This window comes from Choloepus didactylus, chromosome 20 (assembly GCF_015220235.1).
Source record: "Choloepus didactylus isolate mChoDid1 chromosome 20, mChoDid1.pri, whole genome shotgun sequence".
Taxonomy (NCBI): domain Eukaryota; kingdom Metazoa; phylum Chordata; class Mammalia; order Pilosa; family Megalonychidae; genus Choloepus; species Choloepus didactylus.
In genome coordinates, this window is record NC_051326.1 from 60,000,122 (window position 1) to 60,023,537 (window position 23,416).

General features: G+C 39.0%; 1 protein-coding gene across 1 annotated transcript in view; it reads right to left on the bottom strand.

Annotated features, from left to right (window-relative positions):
• Nucleotides 1-23,004, bottom strand: part of NOL10 (nucleolar protein 10) — a 208,409-nt gene extending 185,405 nt beyond the window's left edge. The window contains exons 1-3 of the mRNA XM_037813078.1: nt 22,854-23,004; nt 17,620-17,665; nt 17,027-17,125 (exon numbers count right to left, since the gene is read on the bottom strand). Of these exons, the coding sequence (XP_037669006.1) occupies nt 17,027-17,125; nt 17,620-17,665; nt 22,854-22,919 (211 nt within the window). The 5' untranslated portion in view covers nt 22,920-23,004. The remainder of the gene's footprint in view (nt 1-17,026; nt 17,126-17,619; nt 17,666-22,853) is intronic.
• Between the last annotated feature and the right edge of the window lie 412 nt (nt 23,005-23,416).

The window sequence follows — 23,416 nt, forward strand, 5'->3', positions numbered from 1 at the left end:
AGAAGCTATGCTAGAAGTCTAAAGTAAGTTGAACTGCATGCCAAAGAATATATTGAGAACAAAGTCAACCAATAAGAAAAAAGAAAAAGAAAAAAGAGTGAAAATGACATCTAGAATAAACTAATGAAGGAAATCAGGAGCCTAAACACCAATAAAAAATTATGAGTCACACTAGGAAAAATGAAGATATGGCCCAAAGGAACAAAACAACACTTCAAACGATTTACAGGATTTGAAGCAACTAATTAAAGATGCTCAAACAAACATGCTAAATCAAATCAATTCAAAAATCAAATCAACGAGTTGAGGGAAGATATGGCAAAAGTGATGAAGGATATAAAAAAGACACCGGGTGAACATAAAGAAGAACTTGAAAGTTTGAAAAAACAATTCACAGAATTTATGGGAATGCAAGGCACAAGAGAGAGAAGAGAAAAAAACAATGGAAACATACAACAGCAGATTTGAAAAGGCAGAAGAAAGGACTGGTGAACTAGAGGACAGGATATATGAAATCCTACACACAAAAGAAGACAGGGAAAAGAATGGAAAAATATGAGCAGGGTCTTAGGAAACTGAAGGACAAATATACATGTCATGGGTATCCCAAAAGGAGAAGAGAAAGGAAAAGAGGCAGAAAGAATAACAGAGGATACAATCACTGAAAAATTTCCCAACTATTATGAAAGATTTAAAATTACAGATCCTAGAAGCGCAGCATACCCCAAAGAGAATAGACCCAAATAGACCTACTCCAAGACACTTACTAATCAGATTGTCAAAGACAAAGAATCCTGAAGGCAGCAAGAGAAAAGCCATCCACCACATACAAGGCAAGCTCAATAAGACTATATGTGGATTTTTCAGCAGAAACCATGGAGGCAAGAAGACAGTGGTATGATATATTTAAGATACTGAAAGAGAAAAACTGCCAACCAAGAATTCTATATCCAGCAACACTGTCAGTCAAAAATAAGGGACAGTTTAAAATATTTTCAGACAAAGAGACACTGAGAGGGTATGTGAACAAGAGACCTGCTCTACAAGACATACTAAAGGGAACACTACAGGCAGACAGGAAAAGACAGGAGAGAGGTCTGGAGATGAGTACAGAAATGAATTCTATCAGTAAGGGTAGAAACAGAGAGAGGAAAAAAAATAAGATAGGACATATGTGCCAGTTTGAATGTATTATGTCCCCCAGAAAAAGCCATATTCTTTGATGCAATCTTGTGGGGCAGACATAATAGTGGGGATTAAGTTGGGACATTTGGATTAGGTTGTTTGCATGGAGATGCGCCCCACCCAACTGTAGATGATAACTGACGGGATATTTCCATGGAGGCGTGGCCCCACCCATTCAGGGTGGGCCTTGATCAGTGGAGCCATATAAACGTGCTGACTCAAAGAGATGGAACTCAGTGCAGCTGTGAGTGATGTTTTGAAGAGGAGCAAGCTTGCTAGAAAGGAACCTCCTGGGAGAAAGCCATTTTGAAACCAGAACTTTGGAGCAGACGCCAGCCACGTGCCTTCCCAGCTAACAGAGGTTTTCCGGATGCCAGTGGCCATCCTCCAGTGAAGGTACCCGATTACTGATGTGTTACCTTGGACACTTTATGGCCTTAAGACTAACTGTGTAGATAAATAAACCCCCTTTTTATAAAAGCCAATCCTTCTCTGGTGTTTTGCATTCCACAGCATTAGCAAACTAGAACAACATATAAAATCCAAAAGACAAAATGGTAGACAATAGCATAATACTGTAAGTATATCAAACAAAGTTGAGCATTGACTGGGATTGGAAGAGGAAGGCTAAGGGAATGTATGACACTGGAATGAAAGAAAGAAGGTAAGGACTGGGACTGCATGACGTAGCAAAACCTAGAGTGGACAATGATGGTGATTAAATGTACAAATGAAAGAATGCTAAAAAAAAAAAACAAATGAAAGAATGCTTTTACATGAAGAAAAACAAAGGAATGTCAACATTACAAGGTGATAAAAATGGGATGTATATGAAAAAATACAATCAGTGCAAATTGGAGTAAATAGTTAATAGTAACATTGTAATATACTTCCATGAAATGTAAAAAAAGCAATATACAAAAACAAAATGTCAGTAAAAGGGGGATATAAGGGAGGGGTATGGGATTCTTATGAGTTATTGTTTCTCTGCTTTTTATTTTTTTATTTTTATTCTTCATTTTTCTTTTCCTCTTCTTCTTTCTTTGCAGAAAAAATGGAAATGTCCTCATATAGATTGTGGTGGTGAATGCATAACTATGTGATCATACCAGGAACCACTGATTATTTACTTAGGATGGACTGTATGTGTGAATAAAATTGTTTAAAAAATAAACAGAGGAGACTCGAGCAAGATGGCGGCATAGAGAGGAGTGGAAACTAAGTAGTCCCCCTGGAACAACTACAAAAAACCAGAAACAACAAGTAAATAATCCAGAATAACTGCGGGGGGACAAACGAGACCATGCACTCATCATACACCAACCTGAATTGGGAGGAATGCCCGAGAACACAGCATAAAATCTGTAAGTAAAACCTGCCGATCCAAGTAGTGAGGCCCCCTCCCTCATAGCCCAAGCTGCAAAGCCTCGTGGTGCCAGAGAGAAGCTCTCTCCCAGCAAGCAAATACAGCTCAGCTGAGCTCCAACTGGGGTTTTAAGTAGCAAATGTGAACTGCTCACTACAGGTATGCATCCCCAAAAACAGACAGAGGCTTTGGGTGACGACTGACCTGGGAGAGCCGGAGGGTTGCCTTGGACTGGGTCTGAAGGGGACTGTTTCTTTTTTGGCTCAGTGGAGAAAGCCCCAGTCATTTTCAGTTTCCAGGGCTGTGACTCAGGGAAGGGCGGAGACAGCACAAGCAGAGAGTGAGACCATTGAAATGCTAATGACCTCCACCTGGGGGGTCTGTCTTCTCTAGGAGGAAAGGGGTGGGGCCCTTTCCATTCAGAACCAGACCCCAGAGCCTGGGGGAACACGGCCACACCTCCTCACACCAGTCAAGAATTATAGGCTAACAGGCATCACCTGCTGGGCAGAAAAGCACAGTGACCCGAGGCATCAAAGGGGGGAGCAATTTTCTAAGACACACCCACAGGGAAACCAGATACTGAATATTTCTTCCCTCTGGGACCTGAGCCTGTTCTGGTCTGGGAAAACCTGATTTGGATAACCAAGGAAACCATGCCTAGACAACAGAAAATTACAACCTACACTAAGAAAAACAAAGTTATGGCCCAGTCAAAGGAACAAACATACACTTCAACTGAGATACAGGAATTTAAACAACTAATGCTAAATCAGTTCAAAAAGTTTAGAGAAGATATTGCAAAAGAGATAGAGGCTGTAAAGGAAGCATTGGACATGTATAAGGCAGAAATCAAAAGTTCAAAAAAACAACTAGAAGAATCTATGGAAATGAAAGGCACAACACAAGAGATGAAAGACACAATGCAAACATACAACAGCAGATCTCAAGAGGCAGAAGAAAACACCCAGGAACTGGAGAACAAAACACCTGAAAGCCTACATGCAAAGGAGCAGATGGAGAAAAGAATGAAAAAATATGAGCAACGTCTCCGGGAACTCAAGGATGAAACAAAGTACAATAATGTACGTATCATTGGTGTCCCAGAAAGAGAAGAGAAGGGAAAGGGGGCAGAGGCAATAATAGAGGAAATAATCAATGAAAATTTCCCATCTCTTATGAAAGACATAAAATTACAGATCCAAGAAGTGCAGCGTACTCCAAACAGAAGAGATATGAATAGGCCTATGCCAAGACACTTAATAATCAGATTAACAAATGTCAAAGACAAAGAGAGAATCCTGAAAGCAGCAAGAGAAAAGCGATCCATTACATACAAAGGAAGCTTCATAAGACTATGTGCGGATCTCTCAGCAGAAACCATGGAGGCAAGAAGGACGTGGTGTGATATATTTAAGATACTGAAAGAGAAAAACCGCCAACCAAGAATCCTGTATCCAGCAAAGCTGTCCTTCAAATATGAGGGAGATCTCAAAATATTTTCTGACAAACAGACAATGAGAGACTTTGTGAACAAGACACCTGTCCTACAGGAAATACTAAAGGGAGCACTACAGGGTGATAGAAGACAGGAGTGTGTGGTTTGGAACACAATTTTGGGAGATGGTAGCACAACAATGTAAGTACACTGAACAAAGGTAACTATGAATACGGTTGAGAGAGGAAGGTGGGGAGCATGTGAGACACCAGAAGAAAGGAGGAAAGATAAAGACTGGGACTGTGTAACTTGGTGAAATCTAGAGTATTCAACAATTGTGATAAAATGTACAAATATGTTCTTTTACGAGGGAGAACACGCAAATGTCAACCTTGCAAGGTGTTAAAAATGGGGAGGCATTGGGGGAGGGATGCAATCAGCATAAACTAGAGACTGTAACTAATAGAATCATTGTATTATGCTTCCTTTGATGTAACAAAGGTGATATACCAAGGTGAATGCAGATAAGAGGGGGGGATAGGGGAGGCATGTTAGACACTTGACATTGGTGGTATTGTCTGATTCTTTATTCTACTTTGATTTAAGGTTATTTTTCCTTTTGCTGCTTCCTAGCTGTCATTTTTTTTTTCCTCTTTCTTTTGCCTCTCTACCTTCTTTGACTCTCCCTCCTGCCTTGTGGAAGAAATGGAGAGGCTCTTATATAGATAGTGGTGAAGGTGGTGAACACATAAATGTATGACCATGCAGAAAACCATCGATCATTTACTTGGGATGGAATGTATGGTGAGTGAACAAAACCATATTAAAAAAAAAATGGGTTGATGACAAAACCTCGAGGGCAATATACTGAGTGAAATAAGCCAGACACATTAGGACAATTATTACAGGGTCTCACTGACAGGAACTAATTATAATAGGTAAACTCATAGACATGAAATATAAGGTACCAAGATATAGGACGAGGCTTAAGAATGGGGAGTGGTTGCTTAATATGAGGAGAATGTTGAATTAGGATGAACTCAAATGTTTGGAAATGAACAGGGGTGTTGGTAGCAAGATGTGAGAATAACTAACAGCGCCGAATGGTGTGTGAATGAGGTGGAAAGGGGAAGCTCAGAGTCATATATGTCACCAGAAGGAAAGTTGGAGGTCAAAAGATGGGAATGTATAAAACTGAATCCTATGGTGGGCAATGTCCATGATCAACTGTACAAATACTAGAAATCACTTCCATGAACCAGAACAAATGTATGACAATACAATTAGAAGTTAATAATAGAGGGGCATATAGGGAAGAACTATATACCTATTACAAACTATATACTACAGTTAGTAGTATTTCAACATTTTTTCATAAACAGTAACAAATGTACTATATCAATACTACGAGTCAACAATTGAGGGGGGTTGGTTAGGGATAGCGGAGGATTAGAGTTTCCTTTTCTTTTTTTCTTTTTTCATCTTTCACTTTATTTCTTGTCTGGAGTAATGAAAAGTTTCTAAAAATTGAACAACAATTAAGTGTGATGGATGCACAGCTGTATGAGGGCACCCAGGGGCAAGTGATTGTACACTTTGGATCTTTGGATAATTGTATGGTATCTGAACAATCTCAATAAATTTGAAAAAATAAAAATAAAAATAAAAAATAAATAAATAAAAATAAACAGAAAGATACAAGTGCTGGAGAAAATGAGGAGAGAGGGGTGTAACTATTCACTGCTGGTAGGGAAATAGAACGCTGTGGCCCATCTGGAGGGCAGTGTGGTAGTTTCATAGGAGGCCAAGTATAGGGTTGCCATATAATCCTGAAACCACGTTATTAGGTATATACTGGAAGAACTGAAAACAGGGACACAAATGGACATTTGCACACTGGTATTTACAGCACCAGTATTCATGATTCCCAATGGATGGAGGTCACCTAAGGGGACACTGACTGATGAACAGAAGGGCAAACTGTGGTGTATGCATACAATGGACTATCAAGCGGCTACAAGAAGAGATTAAGTTGTCAGGCATGCAACTAGATGAATGAACCTTGAGGACAGTAGGTTCAGTGAAATAAGCCAGAAACAAAAAGACTAATATAACGCCTCACTAATATGGAATAAATAAAATGCGCAAAATCTGAGAACTAAATTCAAGAGCCTGAGTTATCAGAGGAAGGCTTATTGTAAGCTCTTACAGTAGTCACATCTATTCCTGAGTTGTTATGGTTATTTCTAAATTCTGAGATGCTGGGCTCTTTGTGTACAACCTGGTCATTCCCTGGAACTTTGGGTATCTGTGAAACCTGAAACTCAGAGATAGAGTCCTGCAGCTATGAAAGTCAGTGTACCATATACAGCAACTGTTTAAAAAGTTGAAAAAGAGATCAGACTTCAATTAAAGATACGAATGAAGCTGATTTGGTTAGGACTAAGGCAAATCAGACTAAAGGGTAAAGGATGATACTGACAGTGTTTTAAAACTTCAACTTCTATCTGAGACCTAAAGAAGAGATGTTTATTTTCTGTAGTACACTAAATAATTTAACTTGTACAGTCACTTTATTTGAACACCATAATTACATGGAACCTTGAATAGGAGGTGAGATCTGGTAGGTCTGCACAGGTCAGTGTGAAACAGCAATACATCTCAAAGTAATCTGGGCCGAGAAAAAAAATACATATGCAGGGCCCCTCTGAGGAGCTGGGGGAAAATGCGGAAATGTTGGACTTCCCCACCTGGGTTGTTGCTGATGTTCTCACAAATATTGAGGACTGATGGTTTGGTACGCTGAGCCCTCTATCTTGGGACTTGCCCTTATGAAGTTTGTTACTGCAAAGGAGAGGCTAAGCCTGCTTGTGATTGTGCCTAAGAGTTTCTCCCTGAGTACCTCTTTGTTGCTCAGATGTGGCCTCTCTCTCTAGGTAAGCCAACTCGGCATGAACTCACTGCCCTCCCCACTACGTGGGACCTGACCCCCAGGGGTGTAAATCTCCCTGGCAATGCAGGATATGACTCCCAGGGATGAGTCTGGACCCAGCATTGTGGCATTGAGAACATCTTCTTGACCAAAAGGGGGAAGTGAAGTGAAACAAAGTTTCAGTGGCTGAGAGATTTCAAATGGAGTTGAGAGGTCACTCTAGCGGGCATTCTTATGTACTATATAGATACCCCTTTTTAGGTTTTAGTGTATTGGAATAGACAGAAGTAAATACCTGAAATTATCAAACTGTAATGATGGAATAACTATGTAGCTTACATGGGGTGACAGCGTGATTGTGAAAACCTTGTGGATCACAGTCCTTTTGTCCAGTGAATGGATGAATGAGCAGAAAAATGGGGAAAAAAAATTAATGAAAAATGGGGTGGGATGGGGGTATGATTTGGGTGTTCTTTTTCACTTTTATATTTTATTCCTATTTTTATTTTTTCTGGTGTAAAGAAAATGTTCAAAAATAGATTGGGGTGATGAATGAACAACTATATAATGATACTGTGAACAGTTGACTGTACACCATGGATGACTGTATCATATGTGACTACATCTCAATAAAAATGAATTTATTAAAAAATAATAATAGATGAACCTAAGATGGCAGCTAGGAGAGACAGGACAACAAAACACCTCTGTGAAAAATACTAGATAAAAGCCAGAGAGTGACCCAGAACACCAGTTCCAGCGATGCACCAGCTGGACAAGGTCTGCCAAACCCACAGGGACCACGCACTTGGTGAAACCGGGAGTCTGCATTCTGAAACGAGTGAGTGAGCCAGCTGAATGTCCAGCAGCCATGCTGCGGTGTGGGGAAAGCATGGGTTGGCATTTGGAAGCGGACTAGCTCTTTTTCTGAAAAACCCAAAAGCGGCTGCAGATACAACAGCGAGAACCACACAGTGAAGTGCAGCAGGAATGGGCTGTGAGAACGCCTCAATATCTGGTGTGGAAGACAGCCTTTCGCACACCCACTGCTAATTGTCTTGGAGTGAGGAAGGCAGAGGGGAGCCAAAAGGGGAAAATAACCATGCCCCTTGCAGCCACCTTCCCGGAGGGCTGGGAATGCTCCTGTCTGGCGCCGGAGCCACAGCCCAGAGTCGCACCAAAAAACCCAGTGTGACAGGAAGCGTTTCCAGCAACACACGCACATGCCACAATATCAGGCATGGACAATAGCCTTTCACACACCCGCAGCTAATTGTCCCAGAGCTGGTAAGGCAGAGCTGTGTAAAAAGGGGGAAATTAACACATCACATTCAGCCATCCTTACAGCAGGCTGGGAACACCCCTACATGGGCCGGCAGCCCAGAACTTCCCTTGAGGGACGGCGCACACTTGTGACGCAGCACAGCCTTTCCTCAGCAGAAGCCCTAGGAGGGCACGGCTTGGAAGAGGGACCCACTCGGAAATCCCAGGGACCATATGCCAATACCAAGGACTTGTGCGTCAGCAGCAGAGATAGTCTGTGGCGAGACTGAAATGAAGGTTTAGACTCTTGCAACAGCCTTAAATCTCCAGGAACACCTGGGAGGTATGATTATTAAAGCTGCCCTTCCTCCCTAACAGCTCAGACACACACCCCACATTCAGGGCGGACAGCACCAATAACACACCCAAACTTGGTGCACCAACTGGACCCCACAAGAATCAGACCCCCACACACCACAAAGACAAAGTTGGGGAGAACTGACTTGAGGGGAATAGGTGACTTGTGGATGCCATCTGCTGGTTAGAGAAAGTGTACGCCACTAAGCTGTAGATCTGACAAATTAGAGATAAGTCTGTGAATAGTCCTACATATCCTAAAAGAACCCTATCAAGTAAAGCAAATGCCAAGAGGCCAAAAACAACAGAAAATTTTAAAGCATATGAAAATATCAGACGATATGGATAACCCAAACCCAAATACCCAAATCAAAAGATCAGAGGAGACACAGTACTTGGAGCAATTAATCAAACCACTAAAGACAAACAACGAGAGCATGGCACAGGATATAAAGGACATGAAGAAGAACACAGCACAGGATATAAAGGACATGAAGAAGAGCCTAGAAGAGCATAAAGAAGAAATTGCAACTGATATAAGATGGCGGCATAGAGAGGAGTGAAAGCTAAGTAGTCCCCCTGGAACACCTGAAAAAAAACCGGAACAACTAGTAAATAATCTGGAATAACTGCAGGGGTACAAACATGACTGTCCACTCATCATACACCAACCTAAATTGGGAGGAAAGCCTGAGATCACAGCATAAAATCTGTAAGTAAAAACTGCAGATCCAAATCAGGAGACCCCTCCTCCACAACCCAAGCTACAAAGCCTCGTGGTGCCAGAGAGAAGCTTTCTCCCAGCAAGTGAATATAGCTCAGCTGAGCTCCAAATGGGGTTTTAATTAGCAAGTATGAACTGCTCACTACGAGGTACGAATCCCCAATAAGTAGACAGAGGCTTTGGATGACGACTGACCTTGGAGAGCCGGAGGGTTGCCTCAGACTAGCTCTGTTCCTTTTTCAACTCAGTGGAGAAAGCCTCAGCCATTTTCAGTTCCCAGTTCTGTGACCCAGTCAAGGGTATAGCACAGGCAGAGAGAGACCACTGAAATGCTAATGACCTCCCCCTAGGGCGTCTATCTTCTCTAAGAGGAAAGGGATGGGGCCCAGCTCTACTACCTGCCTTTCATTCTGAACTTACACCGGTCAAGAATTACAGGCTAACAGGCGCCACCTGCTGGGCAGAAAAGCACAGTGACCTGAGGCATCACGGTGCACCAATCTTCTAAGACACACCCTCAGGGAAACTGGATACTGAATATTTCTTCCTTCTGGGACCTTAGTCCATTCTGGTCTGGAGAGGCTGATTGGGGTAACCAAGGAAACCATGCCTAGACAACAGAAAACTACAACCTACACCAAAAAAAATGAGATTATGGTCCAGTCAGGGGGAACAAACTTGCACTTCAACTGTGATGCAGGAATTGAAACAACTAATGATAAGTGAATTCAAAAAGTTTAGGGAAGATATGGCAAAAGAGATGAACCGTATAATGAAAACACAGGACGTACATAAGGTACAAATTGAAAGTTCAAAAAACCAACTGGCGGAATCTATGGAAATGAAAGGCACAACACAAGAGATGAAAGACACACTAGAAACATACAACAGCAGATCTCAAGAGGCAGAAGAAAACACTCAGGAACTGGAGAACAAGGCACCTGAAAGCCTACACACAAAAGAACAGATAGAGAAAAGAATGGAAAAATACGAGCAATGTCTCTAGGAACTTAAAGACAAAACGAAAAGCAAGAATTTTCGTGCCATTGGTGTCCCAGAAGGAGAAGAGAAGGGAAAAGGGGCAGAAGCAATAATAGAGGAAATAATCAATGAAAATTTCCCATTTCTTACGAAAGACATAAAATTACGGATCCAAGAAGCACAGCGTACCCCAAACAGAAGAGATCTGAATAGGCCTATGCCAAGACACTTAATAATCAGATTATCAAACATCAAAGATAAAGAGGGAATCCTGAAAGCAGCAAGAGAGAGACAATCTATCACATACAAAGGAAGCTTGATAAGACTATGTGTGGATTTCTCAATAGAAACCATGGAGGCAAGAAGGAAGTGGGGTGATACATTTAAGATACTGAAAGAGAAAAACCATCAACCAAGAATCCTATATCCGCAAAACTATCCTTCAGATATGAGGGAAAGCTTAAAATATTCTCTGGCAGACAATGACCAAGTTTGTGAACAACAAACCTGCTCTACAGGAAACACTAAAGGAAGCACTGCAAACAGAAAGGAAAAGACAGGAGTGAGAGGTTTGGAAAACAATTTTGGGAGATAGTAGCACAGAACAAAGATGACTGTGAATATGGTTGAAAGAGGAAGGCTGGGAACATGTGGGACACCAGAACAAAAGACGAACAATAAAGACTGGGACTGTGTAACTCAGGGAAACCTAGGATGCTCAACGATTGTAATAAAAGGTACAAATATGTTTTTACATGAGGTAGAACAAATGAATGTCAACATTGCAAGGTGTTAAAAATAGGGTGGGATTGGGGGGAAAATACAATAAATGCAAACTAGAGGCTATAATTAACAGAAACATTGTATTATGCTTCCTTTAATGTAACAAAAGCAATATACCAAAGCTAAATGCATATGGGGAGGTGGGGAATAGGGGAAGGGTATGGGACTCCAGGCATTGGTGATGTTGTCTGACTATTCTACTTTAGGTTAATGCTGTCTTTCCTTTTGTCATCTACAAGCTAGCCAGTTTTTTTGTTTGTTTGTTTTTCTCTCTTTCTCTTGCCTTTTTCTTTTGCCTCTCTGCCTTCTTTGATTCTTCCGCCTGCTTTGTGGAAGAAATGTCCTTATATAGAGAGTGGCGATGGTGCTCAATACATAAATACATGACTATAAGGGGAAACAACGATTGTTTACTTACGATGGAATGTACAGAGTTTGAACAAAACCATCTTAAAAGAAATGAGTTGAAGAAACCCTGAGGGCACTATATTGAGTGAAATAAGACAGACACATAAAGGCAAATATTGCAGGGTCTCACTGATATGAACTAATTATATATGTAAACTCATAGACATGAAATATAAGTTACCAGGATATAGAATGAGGCTAAAGAATGGGGAGCAGTTGCTTATTATGAGCAGAATGTTCAACTAGGGTGAACTTAAATATTTGGAAATGGACAGGGGTGATGGTAGCATGTAATGAGAATAACTAACAGTGCTAAAAGGTGTGTGAAGGTGGTGGAAAGGGGAAGCTCAGAGTCACACATGTCACCAGAAGGAAAGTTGGAGGTTAAAAGATGGGAATGTATAAAACAGTGAATCTTGTGGTGGACAATGTCCGTGATTAACTATACAAATATCAGAAATCTCTCTCACGAACTAGAACAAATGTATGTCACTATAACTAGAGGTTAATAATAGAAAGGCATATAAGGAAAAAATATATACCTATTGCAAACTATATACTACAGTTAGTAGTATTTTAACATTCTTTCATCAACAGTAACAAATGTACTATACCAAAACTATGAATCAACAATGGAGCGGGGCGGGGGGCATGGTTAGGGGTATGGGAGGATGTGAGTTTCCTTTTTTTTGTCTTTATTTCTTTTCTGGAATAGTGAAAAACTTCTAAAAATTGAAAAAAAAAAATTGTGTTGATGGATGCACAGCTGTATGGTGGTGTCGTGGGCAACTGATTGTACACTTTGGATCTTTGGATAGTTGTATGGTATCTGAACAATCTCAATAAAAAAAAAAAATGTCCCTTTCCAATTCAAGGCTTGAAATCAGAAGCAGTAGTCAAGGAGTAACAACTGTGAATTTTGGTGCTACTTAAATTTTGTCCCTAATAATAGGTAATTAACGTTCATTATACAAAAGCTGGTAAATACTGAAAATCAAAAAGAAATAAAATTGCCCACATTTTAAAACTGAAAAAAAAAAGGAAGAAATTGCAAGAGTAAATAAAAAAATAGATGATCATATGGAAATAAAAGAAACTGTTGACCAAATTAAAAAGATTCTGGATACTCATCGTACAAGACTAGAGGAAGCTGAACAACGAATCAGCGACCTCGAGGACCACAGAACAGGAAATGAAAGAACAAAAGAAAGAATGGGGAAAAAAATTGAAAAAATTGAAATGGACCTCAGGGATATGATACATAAAATAAAACATCCAAATATAAGACTCATTGGTATCCCAGAAGGGGAAGAGAAGGGTAAAGGTCTAGAAAGAGTATTCAAAGAAATTGTTAGGGAAAACTTCCCAAACCTTCTACAAATATAAATACACAAAGCATAAAAGCCCAGCAAACTCCAAATACAATAAATCCAAATAAAGCCACTCCAAGACATATTCTGATCAGACTAACAAATACTGAAGAGAAGGAGCAAGTTCTGAACGCAGCAAGACAAAAGCAATTTACCACATACAAAGGAAACAACATAAGACTAAGTGGTGACTACTCAGCATGACATATTTAAAATTCTGAGAGAGAAAAATTTCCAACCAAGAATACTTTATCCTGCAAAGCTCTCCTTCAAATTTGAGGGAAAGCTTAAATTTTTCACAAACAAATGCGGACAGACTTTGCTAATAAAAGACCTGCTCTATTACTCCCCTATATCCCCCTCTCATATACATTTAGCATTGGCGTATTGCCTTTGTTACATTTAATGGAGGTATATTACAATGTTACTGTTGACCATAGACTCCAGTTTGCTTTGATTATGTTTTTTCCTGAATACCATCCCTTTTTCAAATTTCTACATGGTTGACATTCATTTGCTTTCCCACATGCAAAAACATTTTTATATTTGTATATTTAGTAACAGTCATTGGCCACTCCAGTTTTTGCCACGTTATACAGTCCTAGTCTTTATCATCTATCTTTACCTCTGGTGTCATACATTCTCCTGTCCCACCTCTTTCAGCTTTACTCACAGACATCTTTGTTCAGTGTACTTACAATACCGTGCTACCATCACACAGTATTATGCTATCTATTTCCGGATCTATGCAATCAATCCTAAACATTCTGTAGTCCTTCAGCATCAAATGGCTGATCTCTGCCCTCTTTCTATCTCCTAGTCGCCTGTGTTGTCAGCTTTTAACTCCCAAAGTTTGTTCATTAATGTCTGTTCATATTAGTGAGACCATACAGAATCTGTCCTTTTGCTTCTGGCTAACTTCACTCAACATAATGTCCTCAAGGTTCATCCACATTATTACATGATCCATGTCTTTGTTCTGTCTTACAGCTGCATAATATTCCATCATGTGTATATACCACAGTTTGTTTATCCACTCGTCCTTTGATGGACATTTGGGCTGTTTCCATCTCTTGGCAACTGTGAATAATGCTGCAATAAACATTGGTTTACAAATGTCTGTTTGTGTCTTAAGTTTCAGTTCCTCTGAGTATATACCCAGCAATAGAATAGCTGGGTCATATGGCAAATCTATATTTAGCTTCCTGAGGAACCTCCATACTGTCTTCCAGAGTGGTTGCACCATTCTACATTCCCACCAACAATGAATAAGTGTGCCTCTTTCTCCACATCCTCTCCAGCACTTGTCATTTTCTGTTTTTTGGATAATGGCCATCCTGGTAGGTGTGAGATGATATCTCATTGTGGTTTTGATTTGCATTTCCTTAATAGCCAGTGAAGTTGACCACTTTTTCATATGCTTTTGAGCCATTTGTATTTCCTCTTCAGAAAAATGTCTGTTCATGTCTTTTGCCCATTTTTTAATTGGACTGTTTGTCTTTCTGTTATTGAGATGCAGGATTCCTTTATATATTCGGGATATTAAACCCTTATCTGATATGTGGTTTCCAAATATCATCTCCCATTGTGTAGGTTACCTTTTTACTTTTCTGACAAAGTCCTTTGATGTACAAAAGTGTTTAATTTTGAGGAGATCCCATTTGTCTATCTGTTCTTTGGTTGCTCGTGCCTTGGGTGTGAGGTCTAAGAAACCACCTCCTTTCACAAGATCTTTAAGACATTGCCCTACATTTTCTTCTAAGAGTTTTATGGTCTTGGTGCTAATGTTTAGGTCTTTGATCCACTTTGAGTTAATTTTGGTATAAGGTGTGAGATGGACATCCTCTTTCATTCTTTTGGAAATGGATATCCAGTTCTCCAAACACCATTTATTGAACAAGCTGCTCTTTCCCAGTTGCTTCGGCTTCACTGCCTTATCAAAGATGTTATCATACTGTGGACAGTGGATTGTATATCATGGATGATTGTATGGTGTGTGAATGTATTTCAATAAAACTGAATTTAATAAAAAAGAAAAGATACATACAAATCTAAAGAAATAAAACTCTATTAAGAAAGATTAAAGAGCTATATAAATGAATAGACATAGTTGTTCATGGATTAGAAGAGTAGATATCAAAAAGACGTCAATTTTCCCTCAAATTGTTCCATAGGTTCAATCGCCCCAAAGTCACTAAATGATTTTTTTTTTTTAAATGGACGGGCTGACTTAAAATTTCACAAGGAATTTCAAATGGCCAAGAAATATCAAGAAACAATTGAAGAAGAACAAGAAAAAGGGACTTGTTAAAGGTGAAGATAATCAAGACAGGAGCATTGGTACAAGGATAGACAAATAGACAAAATTAAATGATCCACATGTAAATGATTTTAATTTATGACAATGGTGGCATGCAGAGCAGAGGATAAATGTCTGTCTTTTCAATAATTTGGCAGTTGGTGAATTGAATATCTATGTTAAAAAATGAGATGTAGTTTATGTTAATGGTAACTCATAGAGTTGTGCACTTGATTTTGTGTATTTTCTGTATGTGTTCTATACTTTAATTAAAAATAATTGGTCAAAAAAAAAAAAAAAAAAACCTGCTCTACTTCAGATACTAAAGGGAGTCCTACCGACAGAGAAACAAAGAAAGGAGAGAGAGATATAGAGAAAGGTTCAGTACTAAAGAGATTCAATACTGGTTCACTAAAGGACAATAAGAAAGAGAGGGGAAAAAATGTATCTGACAAACATAAACCAAAGGATAGGACGGCTGATTCAAGAAATGCCTTCACAGTAATAACATTGAATGAAATGGATTAAACTCCCCAATTAAAAGATACAGACTGGCAGAATGGATCAAAAAACATGAACCATCAGTATGTTGCATGCAAGAGACTATCTTAGACACAGGGACATAAAGAAATTGAAAGTGAAAGGATGGAAAAAATATTTCATGCAAGCTACAGCCAAAAAAAAGCAGGAGTAGCAATATTAATCTCAGATAAAATAGACTTTAAATGCAAGGATGTTATGAGAGACAAAGAAGGCCACTACATACTAATAAAAGGGGCAATTCAACAAGAAGAAATAACAATCATAAATGTTTATGCACCCAATCATGGTGCCACAAAATACATGAGACAAACACTGGCAAAACTAAAGGAAGCAATGGATGGTTCCACAATAATTGTGGGCGACTTCAACACATCACTCTCTATCCTATAGATAGATCAACCAGACAGAAGACCAATAAGGAAACTGAAAACCTAAACAATCTGATAAATGAATCTGATTTAACAGACATATACAGAACATTACATCCCAAATCACCAGGATACACATTCTTCTCTAGTGATCACAGAACTTTCTCCAGAATAGACCATATACTGGGACATAAAACAAGCCTCAATAAATTTAAAAAACTGAAATTTTTCAAAGCACATTCTCTGACCACAATGGAATACAAACAGAAGTCAATAACCATCAAAGACTTAGAAAATTCACAAACACCTGGAGGTTAAAAATGAGGGGGAGATGAAAACATTCCCGGATAATCAAAAGCTGAGGGACTTCATCACCAGCAGGTCAGTCCTATAAGAAATGCTAAAGGGAATTGTGCAGGTTGAAAGGAAGGGACACTAAGCAATTGACAGAAACCAGATGAAGAAATAAAGATTTCCAATAAAGATCACATGGTAAATATAAACTAATAATAATAATAATAATAATAATTAAAAAAGAAGCCCATATAAAACATGGCCTCAGTATTGAACACAAACAGCAAAGGTAAAGGAAATATAAACTACTCTTTGGCCATTAATGGTGAACTGTATGCTACGGGTTTTTGTTGTTGTTGTTTTTAATAAATAAAATAACTTGGAATGAGGAAAAAAAAACTGATATTGGTGATGAATGTACAACTATATGATGATACTTTGAACCACTGATTGTACACTCTGGTTGATTATCTGGTAAGTGAATATATCTCAATAGAACTGCACTAAAAAATTTGCCAATAAATTCCTGTTAAGTCAACCCATTTATGGTATTTGTTTCAGCAGCCAGCGGGTGTTCACTGTACAATTTTTTCAACAGTTTCTACATTTGAAATTGTTCATAATAAAATATTAGGATAAAAAAGAAGTTACCTTTCCTACCATACTATTTCCTGCTATGAAATGTATATAAATCAAAACCAAAAAGATTACTTACCAGTTGCTAAAATATACTGTCCATCTTTTGACACTTTAATAGTGGTACAAACAGTAGGCATTTCAAAATCCTGAATAAGTTCAATTCTCCTACGAACATCTACAAAGAGGTAAAATAAATGTTTTAACAGTCAAGTCTTTATTCTATACCACAGAAGGCCAAGTGTGCAAAGAAGTCACAGCAACTAAAAATAGGTAAAAGAATCCCCCAATGCTTCAAACTTTGGGAAAGAAGACTCAAACAGTCCCACTTATGCTACTTGCTGTGCCTAGAATAATAAAGTCCCTTGTTTCTGACACCAAGGGTCTTATGTCTTCTGTCTTCAAAAGAACAGTAACAGGCTAATGTATTAGTTTATAACTAAGTAGGATAAAATCAAATCAGACACCCACCAAGATAATATTAACCATGACAAAGCTTTCTTAAGAAGGAAAAGGGGAAAGAAAAAAAAAAGAGAGAGAGAATCTTATTTTCCACTACATTTATTTCCCTCCATTTTCATAAACCTTCATGTAAATACAATAGCAATGAGTGGAAAGCATTATACCATGGACCACTGCTGTAGCTGAAGTAGAAAAGTAATTTTTACTCACCAACATCTTTCTTCTGCAATGCTCTCTTCTTCCTATCAGAAAGCCACTTAAAGAAAACAAGGAGACTTCATTTTAAAACCAATTTCCCTAAATTGTTTTTCTGTTTGCAAAAAATAATATATGCTTATATTAAAAAGTTAAAGCCTGCCAGGAATATATAACACAGAATATAAAAATACTCTGTAATCCTAACCTAACTGTTAACATATCATCTGGATTTTTTTTTCTTGTTATACTTACATACATAAGACACATTTTTAGAACTACTCTGTTTTATACAGAAGAAAACTAATACATCTACTCAACCTAGGGAAAGGAGTTAGCCTAAAATATTATGAGTTATAACTAATACATGGAATGACTTCATCTTTTTAAGTGAAATTTTAAAAAGCAAAACATTAAATGGAGACAGTTACTTATACAATTATATTTCTTACAAAGACTAAAACTAGATTAAAAAAACTGATACTTGATAATAAAGAAATGTTACTTTTTAAAGTCATAGTCACTGAAAACAGATTTTGTTCTGTAATTCAGAGTACCCTAGTTTTGGCAAGCAGCATAATTCTATTGAAATGAACGGGTACCAATTATGAAGCACTGGTCAATGATGATACCCAAAGCAGTGGATCTCAACCAGAAAGAATTCCCTCCCTGCCTGCACCAGGGGCATCTGCTAATTGCTAAAGACATATTCAGTTGCCACACTGCATAGGTGCAGGTGGGGCAGGATATATCACCAGCACCTGGTGGGTAAGCATCAGGATGCTGCTAAACATTCTACAATGCAGTCAAAACCGCAAAATGTCAATAGTGTCAAAATTAAGAAACTCTACTCTAAAGGAATCAAAAGAAAAGCAAATAAATTAACAGGTGTTATTTCTAAAAGCACAAACACAAGTCACAGCCCTTGTTAAATACATGACATTATAATCTTTAGGACTCTCCAATCATGTGGATTCACCAAGACCATAAGCATGACAGCTGGGCAGTGTCTGCATTTGAAGAGGTAACACTTTGAAGTGCCTGAGTTTGAGCCAGAGCTTTCCTCCTGCCTTTGTATTCAGCATATTCATCTATAGGTTTATCCTAGTCTTTGTGATTATACTTTCTGATGTTATTGTAGACAGTACTGTTTAAATTAGAGGTGGTGTTAAAGTATAACTTCTAGGAACTCATTATATTATTTTACATCAAGGTAACAGAAACAGAACAAAGGTATATTGCCAGGACTTCCGCTCTAATGACCAGGATTCCATTTCCTCTTCTCAGGAAGTTATGTTCAAGGAAAGGGGCAGTATAATACAATAACTCAACTCATACACCCTGAGCAAGAGAGCTTGGGGAGAAAGGGAGGGGACAGAGATATGGGAGTCTAGGATCCTAGAGAGAAAGAAATTCTCTAACACAGTGATGATGAGAAGGAAAGAAAGGTCATCTATGAGTTTTTGTATAAATTGACAGCACTACAGGGGAGCACACAGAGTCAGTATGGTATGGGAACAAAGATGTATCAAGTTAAAAAAAAAGAGAAAAGTTCACCAAAGAACTGAAAGTTGTCAGTAAATTCAGCCATCCACTCTACGTTATATAAAGCCATAGCTAAAAGAACTGTACTTTACCATTGCCAAAGAATTTAATCAGAAACTTAGCAAAACAGCTCTGGAATGCTGATGACTTAATTCTCTCACTAGAGAGACGCCTCACTGTTCTTTGTTGATAAGAAAAAGAAAAAAGAAGACTCTAGCTCTTACACTTGACATGGGTAAAGCAAAATGGGTAACCTGTTGATGAACTAGAATGACTTTATAAGAAGACTCATGAAGAGAACAAAGGGGAGAGAGGGATTTATAAAACAGTTCTCAAACTTCTGGTCTCAAGACCTTTGACACTCTATTATAGAGGACCCCAAAGAGCTTTTTTTTATGTGGGTTATATCTATTAATATTTAATATATTAGAAACTAAAACTGAGAAATTATTTAAATATTTATGTAGTCAATTAAAAACAACAAACCCATTACATATTAACCTAAATAATATATTTCAATGAAAAATAGCTACTTTTTAAAAGTTTTAATCTTTTTAATAGGAAACACCTGTGGATTTTCATGTTTGCTTCTGCATTCAACCTGCTGTGATATGCTGTTTTGGTTTAAGTATACTAAGATAGTCTATACAGATAAATGGTTGAAAAAGGAAGAAGTATTTCATTAGCCCTTTCAAATAATTCTGGATATTCTTCTTTGGTAGTACAACCAAAACTCACCGAATGCTAGTTTCATTAAGATTAGTTGCAATGTGGAACCTGAAACCATATCGATGACTTTTCTGTACATAGTTACATTACAATTCTTTGGGTTAGTTTTGGTATGCATGGTGATGATGGTAGCCCAATATAATTACACACCTAAGTTGTATACATGTTACCACAATAAATTTTTTTCAAAATATTCTTTGGTATATACTGCATTTTTGAATGGATCTTTTACCCATGCATGATTTTGTAACATCACGCATTGGTCATTTGGAAAACACTGGTTCACTGAATTATGCAGATCAGATGTTGATACATTTAATCAAACAATATCAAAAGTGCACATTCCTCAATCATACCACCAATCTTATCAGTAAAGACTTGAAAAGTATCAGTAATAATTGGGAAGTTGTCAAGCTCATGGTGGTAGATAAAATTTTCTAAAATTCTAAATTTTACTTGAAAGTACAAACTTTATCACCAGCAGCAAAAAATATCAGCTGCTTTCCTTTGAAGTGGCAGACTCACTTTGTTCATTTTCAAGAAAATGCATGCCAAATACGTAAGTCTGAATAACAGTAATTTGTCTATAAGTCATTCTAAGTAAACCTTTCATTTCAAGAAAACAAGCAGCTAATTTAGCTTCCAACTCAAAAAACTACATGGTCCTTTTCCTCAAGACAACCACTGTACTTTTGGTATGCAGAAGTGCTTTATGTGTACTTCTCATTTCATCACAGAATATTAAAAAGATGTGCACTCAAGGATTGAGATTTAAATTAATATTACTCAATGTTTCTCAAAGACAATCTTTAGAAACACTAGCATATTTTTAACAGCAAGTATGTGGCAATGAATACAATGATTACTAATAGTTTGGTGTCACAATTTTGATTCATAGTAAGGTGCCAGCAGTTTTACCCACCATTGCTTCTGCACCATCAGAATAAATGTCAACACAGTGAAAAAAGTAAGTAACAGCATCACTGTGAAAACAGTTTCTCCTCACAGATTTTCTAAAGGAGTCTTGGGAACCTCCAGAGACTCACAGACCTTGCTTTGAGAACCTCTGTATTAAAAAAATAACAGTGAAGCAAAGGTCTAGGTCAAGCCTGTACAACAAAAGAGGAAACACATGCTGAAGCATTAGAAAACCACTCAAAATTAAAATCCCCTACTCTTGAAACTTTCTTTCAAGTGAGGGAAGACACTAATAAATAAACAAGTAAAATAATTAGAATGCCAAATGGTAATATGGTAATGTGCTACAGAGAAAAATAAAGGAAGAAAAAAGACGTTAGGGAGTGTTGGAAAAGGAATGAAATGTTAATAAGATTAGGCTTCTCTTCAGTAAAGGAAGTAAACCTCGAGAATCTCTGGAAGAAATAGTCAAGCAGAGAGAATTCCAAGTGCAAACCTGGGGCAGGGAATTCCAGTCAACCAAGATGATGCTCCGGGGTTCCATTCCCCCACAGAATCTTTGAACAACTAGAAAAGACTGGCAGAGCCATCCTCTTCAGAGCTCACCAAAAAACAGATAAAGGGTTATAGTAACTGGAGGGGGCACAGAATCAAGAAAACACAACTCAGAAGTAGTTGGAGAAGCTCGTGGTACCCTTACTGGTCCCCTCCCCAATCCCTCACTGTGAGGAGTGGGGGTCAGCCTGTGCTCTTCTTGTTGGTTCCTGGCTCTGTTCTGGAAGGAGCAGAGTAACCCCATGCGCATCCTGGGGTGCCTGTATGTCAATCTACTGAGTGGCAGCACGAGGGATTGAACCAAGACACTTGTCTCTGTCCACAGTACCAGAACTTGTCCTGCACCCAGAGGCACCTTGCAAATAGCCATGTAAGAAACAATAAAATTGAGGCAGTCTGGAACAAAGAATTACTTGCACAAGACATAAAATAGAACACCCAGGGAGGGGGATACTATTCTATAGGGAGTAAAGGGGGCATTCAGATCCATGAGAAAGGGAGAATTTCTAAAGCCAGGAACGAGTACATGCCCAGTTAAAGACGCACATTGAGAAAAGCAGAGAAGAACTCTGCACTTTCACCTCAGGCTCATTTTCTTGTTAGGAGAACCAAACTCTGAAGAGGGGCACCAGCCAACAGGAGTCAATTTGCAATGACAGTCAGTTTTGCAATTTGCATTGGTTTGTTTTTGTTAGCTCTTGGCATTCAAGGAAATCTCTGCCACATCATTAGCTGGATACAAACTAAAGAAATAGACAGCTCGGGGACTAAATTCAAGAGTTAACATATTAAAATCTTAAAATGTACAATGTGCAATAAATGATTACAAGAAAAGAAGCAGGAAATGATAACCCATCCAAAGGAACAAGATAAAAATTCAAAACCACCAACAAAGGAGACCAGACTTCGGACATACAACACAAAGACTTTAAAAACATAATCTTTAATTTAATGTTCAAACGGATAAACGAAAACACAGAGAAAAAAAACTAAAAGATATGAGAAAAAAGAACAAAATGAATATATCAATAAAGAAACAGAAATTATTAAAAGGAACCAAACGGAAACACTGGAGTTGAAGACCACCATAAAAGAAATTTTAAAAAAGTCCCTAGAAGGTTTCAACTGCAGAATGGAGCTAGCAGAAAATAGAATGAGTCATCTCGGAAATAAAAAAACTGAAATCATTCAGCTGTGAAGATTCACGGAAGCCCAATGGGACGCATCCCTTGTTTTGGAGAACTCTACAAAAGTTCGGGCAAAGCTCATCGTTCCTGATCACCTCTCGGTCCAGCTTCTGGCGCGGTGACAGTAAGGTCCTCATCTACCAGTGCCGACCAGTACCCCAGGGTAATGTCACTCGCCTCTGGGCCTCCCCAAGTGGGGGGGGCCGGCCAGGACCCAGATCAGAGACCAGAGACAGAGCCGAGGAGAGGGGCGGCTGCCCCACGAGGAGGAGGACCCCGAAGAGTTCGAGAGTGAAGGAACTGGAAACGACTCACCTCAGGAAGGGACTTGCCGCAGCTGAGACTGTAAATCTTCACCTCATTGAGGCTGGACACCTGCATGGCGGCGCCGTGGAGCCGCAAATCGCCTTGCAGTCCACGCTCCTCTTGCCCGGGCCACTCAAGAATCTGAACCGCACAGCCTCGCCGCGCGGTTCCTCAGCGGGCGATCTCTGATGACGTACTTCCGGGCTCCGGGTTCCCGCCCGTTCCCGATGAAGAAAGTAGAGACGAGGAGAGAAGGAGTTATGCCGATGCGAGCAGTTTCGCGGCGACACCGATACCGGGCGCGGCCAAATTCCAAGCGACAGGAAGCAGAATAAAGAGTCGCTGCCCAGGCCGAAATCTCAAGGTCCTGGGCGGGGGCGGAGCGGCGTTGGCAGGGCTGAGGAGGGACTTAGGGGTTCCGGTCGGGTGAACTCAGCCGAGGAAGGCGGTCGGTGGGCGGGGGCGGAGTGGAACCGTATTTTTTCTCTCCTCCAGTGTTTCTGTAACATTACTTTAGAAATACATGCTCTTGAAAGTTTACGTGTTAAATATATATTACTTATTTTTTGGCC